Source organism: Meriones unguiculatus, chromosome 10 (genome assembly GCF_030254825.1).
Source record: "Meriones unguiculatus strain TT.TT164.6M chromosome 10, Bangor_MerUng_6.1, whole genome shotgun sequence".
NCBI lineage: Eukaryota > Metazoa > Chordata > Mammalia > Rodentia > Muridae > Meriones > Meriones unguiculatus.
Genome location: NC_083358.1, coordinates 111,063,409 through 111,080,891, shown reverse-complemented (window position 1 = coordinate 111,080,891; position 17,483 = coordinate 111,063,409). Strand labels below are relative to the sequence as shown.

The 17,483-nt window shown below is 41.4% G+C and overlaps 2 protein-coding genes across 2 annotated transcripts; one reads left to right on the top strand and one right to left on the bottom strand.

Moving 5' to 3' along the window:
* Positions 1 to 734: 734 nt before the first annotated feature.
* LOC110543829 (late cornified envelope protein 3D-like) lies at positions 735 to 1,802 on the bottom strand. The gene is made up of 2 exons (XM_021630044.2): positions 1,680 to 1,802; positions 735 to 1,278 (listed from the first exon to the last, which is right to left on the bottom strand). The coding sequence occupies exon 2, from the start codon at positions 1,259 to 1,261 to the stop codon at positions 977 to 979; it is 285 nt and encodes a 94-aa protein (XP_021485719.1). The 5' UTR covers positions 1,262 to 1,278; positions 1,680 to 1,802; the 3' UTR covers positions 735 to 976.
* Positions 1,803 to 8,593: 6,791 nt separating this feature from the next.
* LOC110565597 (late cornified envelope protein 3D-like) lies at positions 8,594 to 9,617 on the top strand. The gene is made up of 2 exons (XM_021663306.1): positions 8,594 to 8,639; positions 9,197 to 9,617. The coding sequence occupies exon 2, from the start codon at positions 9,218 to 9,220 to the stop codon at positions 9,500 to 9,502; it is 285 nt and encodes a 94-aa protein (XP_021518981.1). The 5' UTR covers positions 8,594 to 8,639; positions 9,197 to 9,217; the 3' UTR covers positions 9,503 to 9,617.
* Positions 9,618 to 17,483: the final 7,866 nt, after the last annotated feature.

Genomic DNA, 17,483 nt, shown 5'->3' with positions numbered 1-17,483 from the left:
TCTCTGTAGCCTGTTTTGGTCACAGAGACCCCTGCTTCTTTTCTGCAGCCAGACTTCAGTGCTGCCAGTGACTGACAAGAGCATGAGTACTACTCATGATGGGCATCTAGATAATACTTAATCCTCCTGGGGATGGGCGTTGGTGCTCAGAACATGAGTTGGAAGTTGGGAACACCCCAGATTGAGACTTATCCTTTGTACTTTGAATTACTCGTCCCTCTATAAATGGTTCCTCTTTTCTACACTGTCCTGATCAAAGGCAGCAGCCAGAAGCCCCAGGAGGTTCACAGCAGTTGGGTTCTATCACCAGCCCCGAAAGCTTTGTAGTTTGTTCATATTTTGCCTAATATTTCTGCTTTTGCCTCGTGATTTTCACTGTGGATTTATATTGAAGACCTCAAGAAGAGTTCATAAATATGAGTATTGTATCATTGGGTAGGTATTTCCAGGTTAGTTCAGGGTCCTGTCATGTTTCAGGAGAAAAAACAGGCTATCAAAGATTTCAGAGTATCAGCCAAAACCTACAACCTTTCCTTCTCTTATCCTGTGGTAAGACTCTTCACGCCTTCCAGAAGCAGCAGAAAGTGCTAGCTGCTACCTCTACCTGTGTGTGCCTGAGGATTTGTCCCAAAGGAGGCTATGATAGGTAAGGAGCTAAAGATTCTGGCCATGCCCACAAAAGTTCAAAAGTGGCACAGAATGACACGACCCACAAGACTCCAGCAGTTCCAGGGTGATCAGCTTTATTTCTGACATGGATAGGTATAGGGTAGACAGAGCCTTCAGTTGGGGCAAGAGTGGAGACTGTTCGATCCTAGACAGTAGACAGTAAGAGAAGTTCTTAGAGGAGTTGGACCCCTGGACAGCAGTAGTCCAGAGGGCCTCCAGGAATGGACAAGACATTCCTGCTGGGCTTTCCTGGGGTCCTGGGATTCCTTTTCCTTTAGACTCTCTTGTTACAGCCTCAGGCTCCAGGTCAGCAGCAGCCCCCAGAGCTGTGGCCACAGCCTGAGCCCCCAGACTGCTGACCACTGCCTCGGTCACAGGAACTGGAGCTCCTGTGCCTGCATCTGTGGGACCTGCGCCTGTGGTGGCTCAGGCAGCAGCCTCCCTCAGAGCTGGAGACACTGCAGCCCCCAGAGCTTGCAGCACAGCAGGAGGAGGCTGCGGGCAGACACTGTGCTGGGCTCTTCTGGGGGCACTTGGGAGAGGGGCACTTGGGAGGAGGCTGGCACTGCTTCTGGTTCTGCTGGCAGGACATCTCGGCAGGGATTTGACCTAGAAGAGCATCATAGAGACATTGTAGAGAGAAGCTTCCAGTGAATGTCAATTCATTTAGTCTGTCAAGCCTGCCATGACCTCTCTGCTTCCTAAACCAAGATCTCTAGGAAACAAACAAGAACGTGGAAGCACACATCCATCTGTAGAAAGCATTCTCAAGACTACCACACAGATCAGCAGCAGCCCTGGTAATACACTCAGGACAATGATAACAAGAATCTGACACCCTGTGTCTTAGAGGAACCCAGGCTCCCTCACAGTGACACAAAGATGCTGTTCTTTCTCACCACTACATCTCCCTCCCTGCCCACTGTGGGCCTCTTTCTAGGGCTCTAGCTCAGACCTGGCTTGTCCCACAGACTCCCACATGTTGAAAATGTTCCCAGATGGGCACTTACCAGATGCAAAGGATGGAGGAGACTTTCAGAGCAGGCTGTGGATGAGGAGTCCAGGGCAGGAGCCTTTTTATTCTGTGTAGTTGGTGAAGCATCACCCAAGCATGCTGCTGTTTTCACAACTAGGCAACATGACAGTACAAGGCACTTCCCAGTTCCCGGGCTTCCAGTTCTTCCCTGTGCCGCTGCCTAAAGAACTCATAGGGCTGAACCAGGAAGCCTGGTGACTACAGAATCACGTCCTTTTGTTCTTCCCCAGACATTTGCACATTTGTCCCACCTTTGCACATTAGTTCACAGGATCTAACCCTGTTTTTATCACTTTACAATACTAATATGTAGATGTATCTAGGATGCTAATAATTTAAATACATTTGATCTAATGATATCAGTCCTCTCCTGGACATATTTATGAAGAGCTCAAGCATAAGGCCCCAGTCTTCATAAGTCAAGCCCCCATTGCACTGCAGAAAAAAAGTGGATGAGATGGGACCTTCAGGTGTCCTCTAAGAGTGGCACCTGAGAAAGGCAGTAGCCTATGAGGATGCAATGCGTGGAACAAGGAACAGAGAGATGCTTGAGACCAGTTAAAGAGAAGGGACTTAGCACTCCAGAGGTGATAAAGAACCACAACCTCTATTATTAAAAAGAAAGATTTCCTCAGTCTTCTCACCCCAGCTTCAGTGTCTGCAACCTCCATTCCACACTCTGCTTCTATGAATACAATTTATTTTAGAATTCATACGTAAGTGACATCATTCAAAATTCATATTTCTGTTCATAGCTTATTTCGCTTAACGTGGTATCTCCCAGGCTCTCATATTTTCACAAATGACAAGAATAATCTTTCATTTTTATTAAAGGCTGAAGAGTATTATATGCCACATGAACTATATGCATTCATCCACAGATACACAATTAGGCAGATTCTTTAGTATAGATCTTACAAATGGTGCAGCAATGAATATAACTGTATATATCTTTTCAGCATATGAATGTCCCTTCCATTTGGGGTATATACACACCTAATGAAATTGAGGATTACATAGAATTTAATTTTGAATTTTTTTTCAAGATCTCTATATTATCTTCTATAATGGCTGGGAGACTTTACATTTCCACTATATATTTTTTCCTTAAAATTCTTGGCAATACTTGTTCTTTCTTGTTTCTTTAGTAATAGACATTCTCACAAGTCTAAGGTAATGTCTCATTGTAGCTTTAATTTACATTTCTCTGATGACTAGTTATACTAAATCCTTTTCTCTATATCCACAGACAATTTGAATGTCTTTTAGAAAATATTTCTTCAGATTGTTTCTCCAATTAAAAAAATAATAATTTTTTTTTTTTGAGAGTGGGTTTCTCTGTATAGGCTTGACTGTCCTTGACTTGCTTTGTAGACCAGGCTAGCCTCAAACTCACAGAGATCCACCTGCCTCTGCCATCCCAAGTGCTGGGATTCAGGGCATGCACCACCACACCTGGCTTGTTTCTCTGTTTTTAAGAATACTTTTTTTTTCTTGTTATTGAGATCTTTGAATTCTTAATATACTAGGATATCACAAATATTTCCTGCCCTATCAGTCGTGACTTTTCGTTGTGTCTTTGGCTGTGCAGAAGCATTTTGTTTTGATAGAAATTCATTTGTCTTAGGTGGGTTTTCTTTGTGTGTGTGTTTGTGCGTGTTTATGCATGTGTGAGTTAAACTCTGGTTTTCTGAGTTTTAGACTCATTCCTGTTGTTTCATAGAGCCACATTTCTTTTCTTTTTATTGGTAAATAATATTTGTGTGTGTGCATATACATATATGTGTACATATGCCTCATATACACACAGACACCATGTGTTTTATTTAGCTCATTCACAAGTTGGATGTTATTTAAGATGCTCTGAGTTTGAAACACGTATGAGTAACACACTACACATACCAGCTCTGAGTTTCTGTATAAATATAACTTTTGTTTTCTTAAACCAATACTAAAAAAATGAATTTCTAAGACAAACAGCAAGAACATGTTTAATTGTTAAGGACAGTTTTAATGACACTTCCAACATGGTTGTAAATTTTGTCTTCCCACCAGCAGTGGCTGCGTCTAGCCATTCCACAGGCTAGACAGGATTTCTCACGGCCAGGTAAGAGATTTATTTCAGCTGTTGCAGTGTGTGCAAGTAATCTGTCATTTTGCTCTTAATTGCATTTCCATAGTGAGTAATGACATTGAACTAATTTATCATCCATGTATCTTCTCTGTTGAAATATTTTCCCATTTTAATCAGATTGTCCATTTATTGCGTTAGAATAGTCTAGACACACCCTTCAAGGAGACTTGTGCTTTGCTCCTCTCTTCTTTGATTTTGTAAATTATAATTGTGAATCCTTCAATAGTTGCTTCAAAAGCCGACATTTTAATTCTTTACTTTGTTTTACTGCTTTTTATATCAACCTCTCTGTAACCTAAAACTGGCCTCACACTCATGATCCTTCTGCCCGAGTCTCCCAAGTACTGCAGTTGATCATGTACCACTACAGGCATGTTTTATCATGTACCATTACCTGAGAAGTTTTAATTGTGGAGTTCAGTGTTTTCCTTTTGAACTGTGCCTTTTTGTCATATATTTAAAATTATCTTACAAATTACATAACCAATGTCACAAAATGTTGCCTATAATTTAGAAGTTCTTATATTTTGTTTTCCACATTGATCTATTATCTTATATAGTTCTGTTATTTTACTTTATTTATCTTAGATTTGCTATAGTTTATTTTATAGATTGAATATATACACAGTAGTAAATATGTTTTGCTTACCATACAGATGCCCAATTGTTTCATCATCATTTTTTTTTAACTTGAGGATTTAAAAATAAGAACACTGTGTTTGCTGCATTTGGATCCCTTCAGCAGCCCCTTTCATCTTCTCCAATGTGTCCCCCTCCCTACAATATGACCATCTTCTCTCTAATCCATAACCTCTTCATAGTCATGTATTCACATCCCTCCTCATCCACAAACACAGCCAACTGAATACAACATCTGTTGCTTTGATTTCAATGTGTGTTTAGAGCTGATTACTTAGGATTGAAATATCAGCACTTGGGGAATAAAAGGAAAACTGAAAAAACAAAAGAAAAGGAAACATAACAAAAAATCCCGTCTTCGCTTCCTCAGCAGCCATTGATTGCCTGTGGCTGCTCAACTAGGGATGGAATATTGTTAGTATATTCCTCCATCCATGTTGGCATTTCTTCCTCCAGTAAATTGTGTCTTTGTGTAAATTTGTGTCTTTGTTTGAAATATATGCTAATTTTGGTGCCTAGATCTACCTCTGTTCTGCTCTCCTCTTAGGACTAAAGCCCCCTTCTCTCATGACTAGGCATGATGTTAGTCATAAGACCTTGTTGATTCCCTTCTTCAAATTGAAGATGCTCTTTTTTTGATATTTACTTGCTGAAAGTTTTTATTATGGGTTGCTAGTGGGTTTTGTTAAGTTACTTCTCTGTTTCTATGGAAATGATTACATATTGTTAGCTTTCCTTTATTTTAATGATAGGTCTAGTCTTAGCTATTCACACACTTCCCTAGAACTGATGTCCTGTCTGAAATTTTCTACATTTATGCAAAAGTGTATTGTTGGAAATGATGAGTGTCTTCTCCAATATATTTGTAACGTGGTGTGGAAGGTCAGATCACAATAACTGTATTTGCCTAAGTCAAAGTAGCTAAGAATGGCCAACAATTCAAGGAGCCATAAATGGACTCCACATGATTGCTTGGGATCTACAAAGAGATGTGTCACAGTGTTGTAGAAGCCAGACAGACAGCCCTGGTGACACAGTCCACCAGGCCCAGCCTTTCCTGCCACAGCTCATGGTTTCAGTGCCTAACTGCCTCAAAGGAATTAAGGAACTTTTCCCCTCTGAGTAACCTAGGAACCTGGAGATGGACCAGTCATTGAAATACTACTTTTCAGACATCCTCATGTCTCAAGACTAAACCTATTTAAACCAAAAGCTGCCTTTGTACTTGGTTCTATAGAACAAAAAAAGTCAATTGAAAAGCGATTCAACTATCCAAAGATCTGAATTACCTATGAAGTTAACACTTCTTACGTACCTCTCAGAGCTTATAATTTCTCTTTGATATCACCCAGCTACAGTTCATCACTTTGTGTATTTCCCTTTGGGTAATCGTAAAGCACCAGTGAGGACAACCTATGTGTCTTATTTACAGTTGTGTCCTCAATGCTAAGCACACAGCACAGCTGGTTGAAAACAGGATTTGGGAGATGATGACCAGGTGAGATGAAAGTGAAGAAAAACAGCCGATGATGGTCATTAGGAAGGAGTGGATCTGGTTTGTGTGACGTCACATGGGAAGTCAGGCTATACCTCTTTTAACATCACCTGTATTGGGCTGACCTCTGCTCCCTGTGTGATGTCTACACCAGTGATTCTCAACCTATGGTTCGCCTCCCCTTTGAGGCATCAAACAACCCTTTCAGAGAGGTAACCTAACACCATCTGGAAACACAGATGTTTACATTATGATTCATAACAGTAGCAACATTACAGTTATGAAGTAGCAACAAAAATAATTTTATGGTTGGGGTCACCGCTCCATGAGGAACAGTATGAAAGGACTGCAGCGTTAGGAAAGTTGAAAGCCACTGATCTATACCAAGGCACTCCTGAAGAACTACACTGGTAATAGGTTGTAAACACCCTCATAGGGTAGGATATGAGGCTTGCTCTGCCCAGCACAGTTGCTGAGAACAGAAATGTATTTTATATTCTTCTCTTCCCGTGTGTCTGTATCACTGAGTCTTCATGGAAAACTTTTACCACTTACCTGACCCTTTTTCCCATTTGGTAACTAGTTACAGAATCTCAACAAGGAAAGAAAAATGGCTCGTGAAACTACAATGAGGCTTAGACTAAAAGTTAAACACCGAGCACCAAGAACCTCATTCTGTGGAGAGAGCATCCGGGTAAAGAACAAAGTGGGAAGATGTGACAGTCAGCCATAATCTGATGGCACTACGTTCTGCCTTCTCTATCTCCGTCAGTTGCTAACACTTCCTCCAGAGTGCTCAGACCACGTCGTAATATACTGATAATCCTCCTTCATCCCCCTGTGATGGCTAAAGAAATTTAATATGGTATCAAGCATTCAGTAAGGATTGTGACCTTTGCCCTGGTGAGATAAGAATAGGATAATGGTGTTTCTGCTATGAGGTGTTTAACCATTTTCTTTCAGGTTTTTGCCTAGCACTATGCAGTTGTGGTTAAGTGGTCTTTTTATTACTAAACAAGTGAAAAGAAAAATAACCAAAGGGAGCAAAACAAATTTCTTGCCCAGATGTAGATTCTGGAGATAATTGTAATATCTACCTTTGATATTCACCCTTTTAAACCCTTCCTTTGACTCCTTTCAGCATGACATGACATGACATGATGTTTGGCTCCAACGCTGCCATCTTACTTGCAGTAAAAATGAATTCAAGGGGCTGGAGAGATGGCGCAGAGGTTAAGAACACTCACTGTTCTTCCAAAGGTCCTGAGTTGAATTCCCAGCAACCTCATGGTGGCTCATAACCATCTATAGTAAGATCTGGTGTACAGGCAGAATGGTGTATAAATAATAATAAATCTTTTTTTTTTAGATTGTACATCGAATTAAATTTTTTTTCAGTGCAGTTTATTCAGGAACCTTGAACAATCATCTGACCCTGGGGAAATAATAAATCTTAAAAAAAATGAATTCATTTAATATAAATTTGAATTGAGTCTACGTCTTTGGTCTTTCCCAGTGGATTTGAACATCGCAACAGTATGATCCAATGAATATCATTCACGTCAGCTTTCCCCACCTTCCTCAGTTCTTGACACAGAGAGGAGACAATGCGTTAGCATTGCTTAATGTTGGAATGAAGTGAGCAAAACATTATGTGAACATTATCATATACATTTTAATGGCCATAAATAATGAGACATACTTACTGTAACAATTCCATTTTGCAATATAATTACTTATAAGATAAAATTAAGTGTGTATACTGCTTGCTATTTGCTTTTTATGGGTTAACAAAGCCATAAATATTTTTGCTATAAGAAAACTCAAATATATGATGTGATATTTTAATAATGAAAGTATTTAAATTGAATGTGAATCACTAGAGTTGTTAACTGTAGTCCAAGTTATGGTTTTAGCAAAGTATATTACATTACTTCAGCCAGATTTCAGCTGACATGAAATTATTAACACAAACAAAAGACATCTTGATCCGTGTAATGCAATTATTTATCTATTTGAAGTTAACAACTTAATCTTGTTCCTCTGTGTTCAGAAAGTCCATGCTACTGTTACAAGCCATGAGGTCATCAAAGGACTGTCACCAAAAATGCCTCACATACGCCCCCACTACTTCCCACCCCATCACTGCTCAGGTGCCCCAATTCTGGAACACAGGGGGCAACAGAGAATTACATCTGAAAGCCATGTTCATTGGGTATCATGGGATTTGTGGACATTACAATAGTTTATCATTTAAGATTTGTTTTTGTAAGGGTGTGTGTGTGTGTAAAGAATCCATTCACAATTACGCCAAGGAAAATAATAATGTACAATATACTCCAAATCATGTGACCCAAAAGGGAGAAAAAAGAAAGAAAAGGAAGTAGAAAGAATGGAGGAAAGCTAGAAAGAAGGAAGAACAGTTTCCAGGCGACCTCAGTGGGTGGTGTATAGGCAATTTTCTTTCTTCCTGGTTCAATCCTAAGTTGGACTTTATGGAAGTAACAGGACAATGCTGGACATGTGTCCAGGTAACACCTCCTCTGGTTGTGAAAGCAGAAGCATACCCAGGTGACATCATCAACCTCACAGAATAAAAGAGCTCCTGCCCTGGGCTCCTCTGCCACAGCATCCTCGGACACAGACTTCTGCCTCTTCTGCATCTAGTGAGTATCCTGCAGGGGTGGGTCATGGCATAAGGATGTAAGGGAACATTAAGACCACAGTGGAAGAGACAAAAATGATCAAGTCTTCCATAAAAACCCAGACACAAGGCCAATGGGGAAAGTAATCAACTTCTGGCAGTTAGTTTAAAAACACTGAGTGTGTAGTAGGTGAGTATTAAACTAGGAAGAACCACGGGGACTTGACGAGAATTCTGCGACCTTAGCCACAGGCTCAGCATCCACTTCCCACAGCTCATCCTTTACATTCAGGAGTTCACATGCTTCCTATGACACCCCTACTCCAGTTTGTTTTTCCCAAACACATGCTGGTTATTCTTCAAAGACACAAAAAGCCAGGTTCCGAGACAGACTCGGGATGTGCTTCTAATGCCTGGGTAGAGAACAGAGTGGGAGGCACCTGGGAGTGGGTTCCATCTGGATCACTCAGATCCCCCCTCACCCTCTGCCAGTTCTTAGCCCTGAAAGAAGACAATGCCAGAGACAAGGAGACAGATGGGATCACAGGTTACTGATAGTTGTTTTTTTTGCTTATCCAGGCCTAACTGACTTCTGCCGAGATGTCCTGCCAGCAGAACCAGAAGCAGTGCCAGCCTCCTCCCAAGTGCCCCTCTCCCAAGTGCCCCCAGAAGAGCCCAGCACAGTGTCTGCCCGCAGCCTCCTCCTGCTGTGCTGCAAGCTCTGGGGGATGCAGTGTCCCCAGCTCTGAGGGAGGCTGCTGCCTGAGCCACCACAGGCGCAGGTCCCACAGATGCAGGCGCAGGAGCTCCAGTTCCTGTGACCGAGGTAGTGGTCAGCAGTCTGGGGGCTCAGGCTGTGGTCACAGCTCCGGGGGCTGCTGCTGACCTGGAGCCTAAGGGTGACACAAGAGATTACGGAGGAAACAAGAATCCCAGGGGCTAAGGAAAGCTCAGCCTGTCTTGTCTTGTCCTTTCCTAGAGACCCATCTCTGCTAGTATGATGCCCAGGACTCCCTGTCTCCACCCTTCCTGTATAGTGGCAGTGACTGTCCCTGACTCTGACTAAAAATAAAGCTTCTATCCCCTTCACACTGGTGTCTCATGGTCATTGTTCTCTCTGGCTCCTCAGATAGCAGGTATGTGCCCCTCCCTTCTAACTCAGTTACAGCATTACACAAATCCAGAGCATAAAAAAAAAAAAATCATAGCTCTACTCCAGAAAAAGATTAGAGGTATGTTAGATCTGTTGGCAGTCACTTGGGTTGAAGCAGCGGGGGAGGAAATGGATAGGACCAGGGTCACTAACAAGGAAAGATGTTTCTGTCCTATGACAAATGGAGTGTATATTCATCTCACAGCACGCTTACTGTGAGGAGCTACTGTTTGCTTTAATGAGTAATTTCTAGCATCTAATAAAGAAACAATGACTTTGCAGTTAGATAAGTATTCAAATAGAGTAAACCATTCTTTTTAAGTTGTGGCTTTCCAAGGGTGTATAGAAATACTCATAGACAATTTTGGCCATAAAAAAAAAAATGGGCTTTGAAGCCTGAGACTAAAGCATGCCTTTAATCCGAGCTCTTGGGAGGAAGAGGCAGAAGGAGCTCTAAATATCAGGACAGCCTGATCTACAGAGCTAGTTCCAGGACAGCAAAGACTACACAGAGAAACCCTGTCTTGAAAAACAAACAAACAAACAAACAAACAAATCAAAATCTTCTTAGAATCAGGGAAATACAAATTAAAACCACTATCAGATTCCATTTCACCCAAGTCAGAATGACTATCTATCAGCAAGAAAAATGACAGGAAATCAGGCAAGGTTATGGGGAAGAGTCTCTGTGGTGGAAATATCAGTGAGTGAAACCGCTGCACCAATCTCTGTGAGAGTTCCTTAAAACAACAGAAGCAGCATAGAGCCCCGCTGTCCCGCCTCTGAGCACATACGCGGAAGAGATCAGATCCAGCCACAGAGATACTTGTACATTCACGTTCATTGCTTATCTGTTCACAATAGCAAGGAAGGAGAACCAGCTTAGATGCCCGTCAATGGAAGAATGGGTGATACGCCTTTAAAAATGTAGTAAGCGTACCCAGTGGAATTTTCCTTACCAGCAAGGAACAGTGAAAGTGTGAAATTTGCAAGAAAATGATTGGATCTGTAGAGTATCATGAAGTGAGGTCACCCAGACTCAGAAAGACAAAACCTGTATGTTCTCTCTCTTACTTTTCATGTTTGCATGCATGTTTTTATTAAAAAAAAATGGGTGTGGGTTGGTGTAGACTATAAAACTAGATTGAGATCGTGAAAGAGGAACAAGACATGGTAGGAAAGGAGAGCAAGAAAAGGTGACACTTGACATGAGCATGGGAAGGAAAATCCTGGGGTGGGACAAGGGGTGGGGAAAGAGAAGCAGATTTTGTTGAAATGTTTCATAATGAAACCTGAATCTTTGTATGCTAATACATTTTAATTAAAATAATCTTGTGCTTACGGTGAATATTGTTGGTATTTTTGAGTAACAAACGCTAGCCCTTACAGCAAGAAATATTCATTCCAAAACACCAGTAACACAAAGACTGAAAAACTTCTAAATTCAGTAAAGAAGTAAAGAAGTGTGGCATAGGATGAACAGACACACAAAACTCAAACAAAGGGGTCAGCGGAGAAAATTGAGTTAAAACATAGTATGTCAAGGGGAGAGAGGGAGCTGGGGGTTTAGAAAATAAGACAGTGACAGGTGTGAATATCAGGCAGTTTGAAGGGGGGGAGGGAAACCGAGAAATACTAGTCAGACTATGAATTTACTGTCTGATCAACAATTCACTAGAGCTTATTGTGTGAGGAACCCCTGGGTTATGGACTCTTGATAACCTGTAAGAGCATTTCCCTGAAAGGCCACATTTTACAGTGGAGGAACTGCTTTGTCCCAGAATGCACAGCTTATAAGTCTCTGCTTTGGGCCACTTGGTACTTGACTCTCGCTTGAGAATTTTCAAGAGATCTACAGAAACATTCTTCTATTTAGCTTAGCCTCTGTCAAGTTGACTTTTGTTCTTTTATTTGATTTTTTTTTTTTAATATTCTGAATTAATGTGACTCAAAACCGCCTTTTAATCATTAGGTTCCCACATTTGGAATCTACAACAAAAGACTTAACATCCCGCTGGGTTGCAATCATTTCCTCCACTTGTCTCACCCATCTACCAAACTCTATAAAATATTACTGTAAAACAGCATCCACCAAATCCAAGAAACTTTAGAGGTTAATAGAATTTAAAAACCAAGACTGAAAAATATATGATTATTTTCACGCTAAGATCCAATGACTCAGGGTTTTCAATATCTTTATAATTTAACGAAGAAAAAAGTTTCCAAAGAGAGGCATGAGACACCCTGACTATGTCCAGGTGAGGCCCACTTTCTAGAGCAACACAACTCCCTGCAGGGGAACCCTCAGCTGCCATGCTTAAATCTATTACCACAAGATGCTCATGACTCAGTGCTGGAGAAACTGTTGGGAATCACTGCATCATGGGCCAGAAATACTGTCAAGTTATCAAAAAAAAAAATGGCCCAAAGCTGCTCAGGAAGATAAGGTGGGTTGGGAGCTTCCACCATGTAACTGTGTCTTGCTGTGTGGACCAAGAGCCATGAACCCAGAACCAGTGGGCAAAACCATTCCTCCAGAAAGTGGAGAATGAAAATCATTGTTAATGGCTGTATTCCATGTTCCACACATGGAATAAGCATCAATTGATGCTTCTGGTTAAGCATCAAAAGGAAACGTATCTCTAGTGCTAACAGGAAAATTTGACAGAGCTCATTTAAATGCACCTTCCATAGGTGCAACCACATTATGCCAACTATACTATGTCAGGTGTACACAAAATCGCTGCTACATCTATTTGTTCTAAGTTGCCTTCTATATTTTATTGTTTGCCTTTTGGCTGATTCCTTCTCTGTATCCTGATCTAATGAGTTAGCTCCTTCTATGACCCATGTCTGAAACCTAGAGATACACAAAGTGACAGACTCTCAAGTTGTTCAGCAGATGTAGGTCTTGATTCTGACATCTGTACTGGGCTTTCACCATGCAGTAGTCCTTTCTCCTCCCAAGCACCCATACTTTAAGGCAGTCACCACCTATAGAAATCAGGATGCCCATAGAAAGGTTAAGAAGCAAGAATTTGAATGACCTTAGGACATGTCTCAGGGGAATTTTATCTTTCTTTCTCCTTTCCCTTCTTTCCCCAGACCTTGAGCCTATGAACATGAAACAGAGGATCTGGTGATAAAGGATAAACATAGGATCTGGTGTGGACCTGAACTCTGACTCCTGAATCTTTCCCAATATGTTCATATGGATACTTTGAATGCCAACAATTAGTCACTAAGGTATCCTAGTGCCAGCTACAGGAAAAAAGTACTTGGGTCTCTGGCTGTCACAGATATGTGAGGACCTAGGGGTAAGAGTTTTTGGAGAAGATGGCAAGAGTGATGCGAGAATGCAGCCAGCCTGTGACTGGTTGGAGACTAATACCAAGGAAGTTTTTGTCTGGTACTAAAGGACAGCACACCCAGGAAATGCTAATTTACAAATTTCATGTGATTTGTCAAAAAAAGAAAAAGCTTTCTTACTTCAGATAAGGGCACCAGTGGCAGATCAAAGCAATGATTCCCCCAAACTTGGGATTTGTAAGCTAATATTTATTGGGCTTACTTACAGAGCATTGATGAGAAGTTACGAACAGGAGTACAAATTGCTCAAAGGCAGCTGCATCACCACGATGCCCACTCAGCATAGGTGACAAGTCATGGGAGCTGTACCCTTGAAGCTCCTTGTGCGCCTTTCAGGAACCATCAACAGTTGTAAAGTCTCATTCCCAACAATCATTGCTGCTGATGTAAATCTTGGGGAGGAGGTTTTTTGAATCCTATAAGTTTCAGGACTTTTCTGAGCCTCATGACTTGTTTGCTTCCTGAGATTTGAACCTCAAATTCTGAGGAAAGAGCTATAAAATGTACTTGCATGTGACGTTTAGAGGTAACGGTAATGTTTTTGTTGTTGCTGTTGTTGTTCCCTGGTTTGGGTTGGTTTGGTTGGTTGATTGGTTGTTTTCTCTACCTGTCCACCCTGCATTCTAGCTGTCTGGTGGTTTAATGCTATACTAGCAATATTCACAAATAACAAGAGCCAGTTCAAGTAGGGTAGCCACAGAAAGGAGATTAGATTTTAGTCCCTCACATAAAAACTGTTTAAAAAATTCATAAAAACTGGTTTTTGAAGAGTGGTAAGAAGGTTGAGACAGTTCTTTCCAGTGTTAATTTACAATTATGTGCACATCTTTTCTAACACAAGTCTGCAGACTATGTCAACAAGGAGTGTTTCCCTAAAGAAGTCTAGAAAATATTATCCACTCTGAAGGGAATCTAGCCAACTTGAGCATGATAAACATGGCCCTGGCAGGCCTTGCCATCCTCCCTCATTCCCTGTGCCTTGCTAAAAGCTGTTAGATTACAGTCTTAAAACTAGCTACTCTTCCTTTATTTGACCACCACCTCCTCCTAAGACTGACGACCAAGGTTCAGCTATCAAAGTATTGAAGTCCAGCAATCAAAAGCCCCTTTTGGCTCCCCTAATTAACATGCCCAATTAAAATTAAAAACTTCATCTTAACATGGGGTTTCCCTTTTGACCTTACAAACCACCATATGCCTATGGGCCTCATCTGCTTTCTCTATCCAGAGGAGGTCCTTTGCCATTTTCCCACCCCCACCTCAAGACAAATACCACTTTCCTTCTCCCTATTCCCCGCCCCCTTGTCTTCACCTTCTGTCTTCTGTCTTTGTTTCTTATTCCCTGCCCTTTGTCTCTCTGGGACAAATAATTCTCCTTTGTACTGAGAACCTGGTCTTGGGGTGTCTTGAGCGATACTGGTATCTAAAACTACTATGTTGAAAAGGAAGCAAATCTCAGACCAGCAACCTAACACCCATCATTAAGACACTGAAAACAAAAGCAAATGAAGCATAAGGTTAAAAGAAAACAGTAAAGTCGATGTTCTACACTATCTAGAAGAGCCCCAAATTAGACATAACCCAAGTGTTGGGGCACAGAGGGAATATTTACACAATAGCCTTGAAGAGTAAGATATGGAAGTATTACCCGGGTAACTTCATAAACACAGCGAAGAGCCCTTTAGAAAGAGCTTTTAAAACTAGTTTAAATTTTTATCTTACGTGTATGGATGCTTGGCCTGCACATATGTTCACCACCTACATGGCTGGTTGCCCACAAAGGCCAGAAGAGGGTGTCATATAAGCTGTTGACATCCACTATGTGGTGCTGATAATAGAACCCAGGTCCTCTGTAAGAGCAGCCAGTGCTCTTAACCACTGAGCCATCTCTCCAACTCCCCTTTTAGGAAGAACTTTTAATAAATGACTGAAATGTTTTTATTTTTTTAATAAGCTAAGTGAAAAAGACCAGCATAAAAGGCTCTTGTTCTTGAATCATTTCATTTTCATAGTGCCCCATTGGGCAATAGAGAATTGGGAGTGCAGGTTATAGTGAACATGGATTTTCTTCTGATAGTAATAAAAGTGTTATGACATTAGTGATGGTAATTGTATCTTTTGACTATCCTAACTCCTCCAAACTACACACATTACAAAGGGGATTTTCTGACATGTAACAACAGTCATGCTATGTGTTGTCCATCCCTTTCCTCCAGTTTTACCTCAGTGTGACTCAGTTAATGTCATCTAGCAGACTTCATTATGATAACAAGAAAACCTTGAATTGGCAGTTCCTTCTGCTCAGTTGGGAGGAAGGAGTCACCACTGACTTATAAGTTACATGATCTGAGCAGAATGTACCGTGGAGGTGAACCTGAAAGGCTGCAGGTCTGTGTCATAATACCCACGAGCATGACTAAAGCAGGAACTCCTCCAAAGCCATCCATCCAGGCTAGGCTCTGAGCAGCTGCTGCCTTCCTTGGATCACAGGACGCCTGCTCACCCACCCTGAAATGGCACTTGTCCCATCCAGAACCTTGAAGTGTTCTCGCATTCTTTGCTTTTCCGGTGATAAAAGACTCCATAGGCAGGTAGGGGTGAGACATCTGAAAACACAACAGAAGATGGCTTCCATTTTGTGAGAAGATTCCATGCTGATAGTTTCTGAATTCTTTCATGTGAAACTTGCCAAAATGTGACAGAGGTTACTTTTCAAGTCTGTTCCCAACTAAGTCAAGATTTTACCCACTTGGTCAAAAATCATTGCCTATTTTTGCTTTTGAAGAGTCACAAAATTGGCAAGAAGTGTTCACTTCTGCCAAGGAGTGGAGGCTCCAGCCTTCCTGCAGCACAATTCAGAGACCTTGCCGCTCCAGCACCGAATACCAAAACCCTTATTCTCTTGCTGTTTGTTCTATATAAGCTCCCCTTTGTTCCCAGCTGCATTCACAGTGCAGTTCATGCTGCCTTGCTCATGAAGCATGCCCCATAAATGTGTTTAACCTAAAATACAGAGAAATGAATGACTTACTGAATTGGAAGTGAGAGGAACTTCCAGTAAGAAGGGTGTGTACAACATCTAGAAAGCTCAGGGACTTCAAGAAAAAAGGGTTCCCCGTGACAGTCACATATGGAAGGCCGGGGGCTTTCTTAGCTCATTTAGGCTGCTGTAACAAATGGCATCAAAACAGCTAAAGTGTATTTCTCAGAGCATTCTTATAATTCAGACACTCTTCCAAGGCTTATCCCTAGAATACCATAAAACTAGGGGTTAGAGTTTTGACATGAGTTTGAGGGAAAACAAATATTCATTTCTACAACAGAAGCCCAAGACAAAAGCTAAGCCTATGGAGGAGGATGGATGGTTTGTGCACACCCGGATCTTAGACCAGACAGCACATGGGCCCTGTATGTAGTTCAGAATTTCCTGAAAGTAGAGGCTAATTCGAATATGTCCTTCTCCTGGGGATACATTTTATTAGGCCTGGCACCATGCACAAAGCCAGAGAATGAGAAACCATGGATTTCACCATTCTACATTCGTCCACAGCATTGCCATGTGGTAGGCCAGGAAGACACCCACTACCCCTCCTTGTGAGCAGCTTCTCCTAGCATGATATAGTTTATAGCTATCCAACAATGCTAGTGAATTTCCATATTTCCATTGCAAGAGAAACTGGGAATGGAGTCCCTCACTCTCTGGTTAGCACCCTGAGCTGTGGTTTCCTTTAATAAAGATACACATTATCACACATGTCTCTGAAGAAAAGGCTAGGTTGGTGGCAAAGGAGAGGACTTTCCCATAAGAGAGAGAGAGAGAAAGAAATCATCTTAAAAATATTATTTTTCCCTCTAACAGCATGTTCCTCTCTGGTAGTCATAGAAGAGTAAGACAGGAGGAAAACATTGCATCCAGGGTGTCCAACAAACAACTTTGTGCATTTTAAAAGGGGTTATAGCCAGTCATAAATGATCCAGGAACACTTTGTCCTGAAATATAAACCTGTTACATAAACTAAAACCTAATTTAAATAAATTATGAAGTTTTGATCACGTTCTTTTTTATGGTTTATTTCTTTTATCTTGGTTTGTCTGGGAGTGTCTGCATGTGTGTTTTGCTCCCACAGAGTCAGCAAGGGTGTTGAATGTTCTGGTGCTGAATTGTGAACTAATTAGAGCTTGTGAACTAACATGCAAAGGTGGGACAATGTCTGGGGAAGAACAAAAGGACGTGATTTTGTAGTCACCAGGCCTCCTGGTTCAGCCCTATGAGTTCTATAGGCAGCGGCACAGGGAAGAACTGGAAGCCCGGGAACCGGGAAGTGCCTTGTACTGTCATGTTTC

What these genes read in the sequence shown, in the direction of transcription:
- LOC110565597 (XM_021663306.1), top strand. Translation starts at nt 9,218, where the DNA reads ATGTCCTGCCAGCAGAACCAGAAGCAGTGCCAGCCTCCTCCCAAGTGC.
- LOC110543829 (XM_021630044.2), bottom strand. Translation starts at nt 1,261, where the DNA reads ATGTCCTGCCAGCAGAACCAGAAGCAGTGCCAGCCTCCTCCCAAGTGC.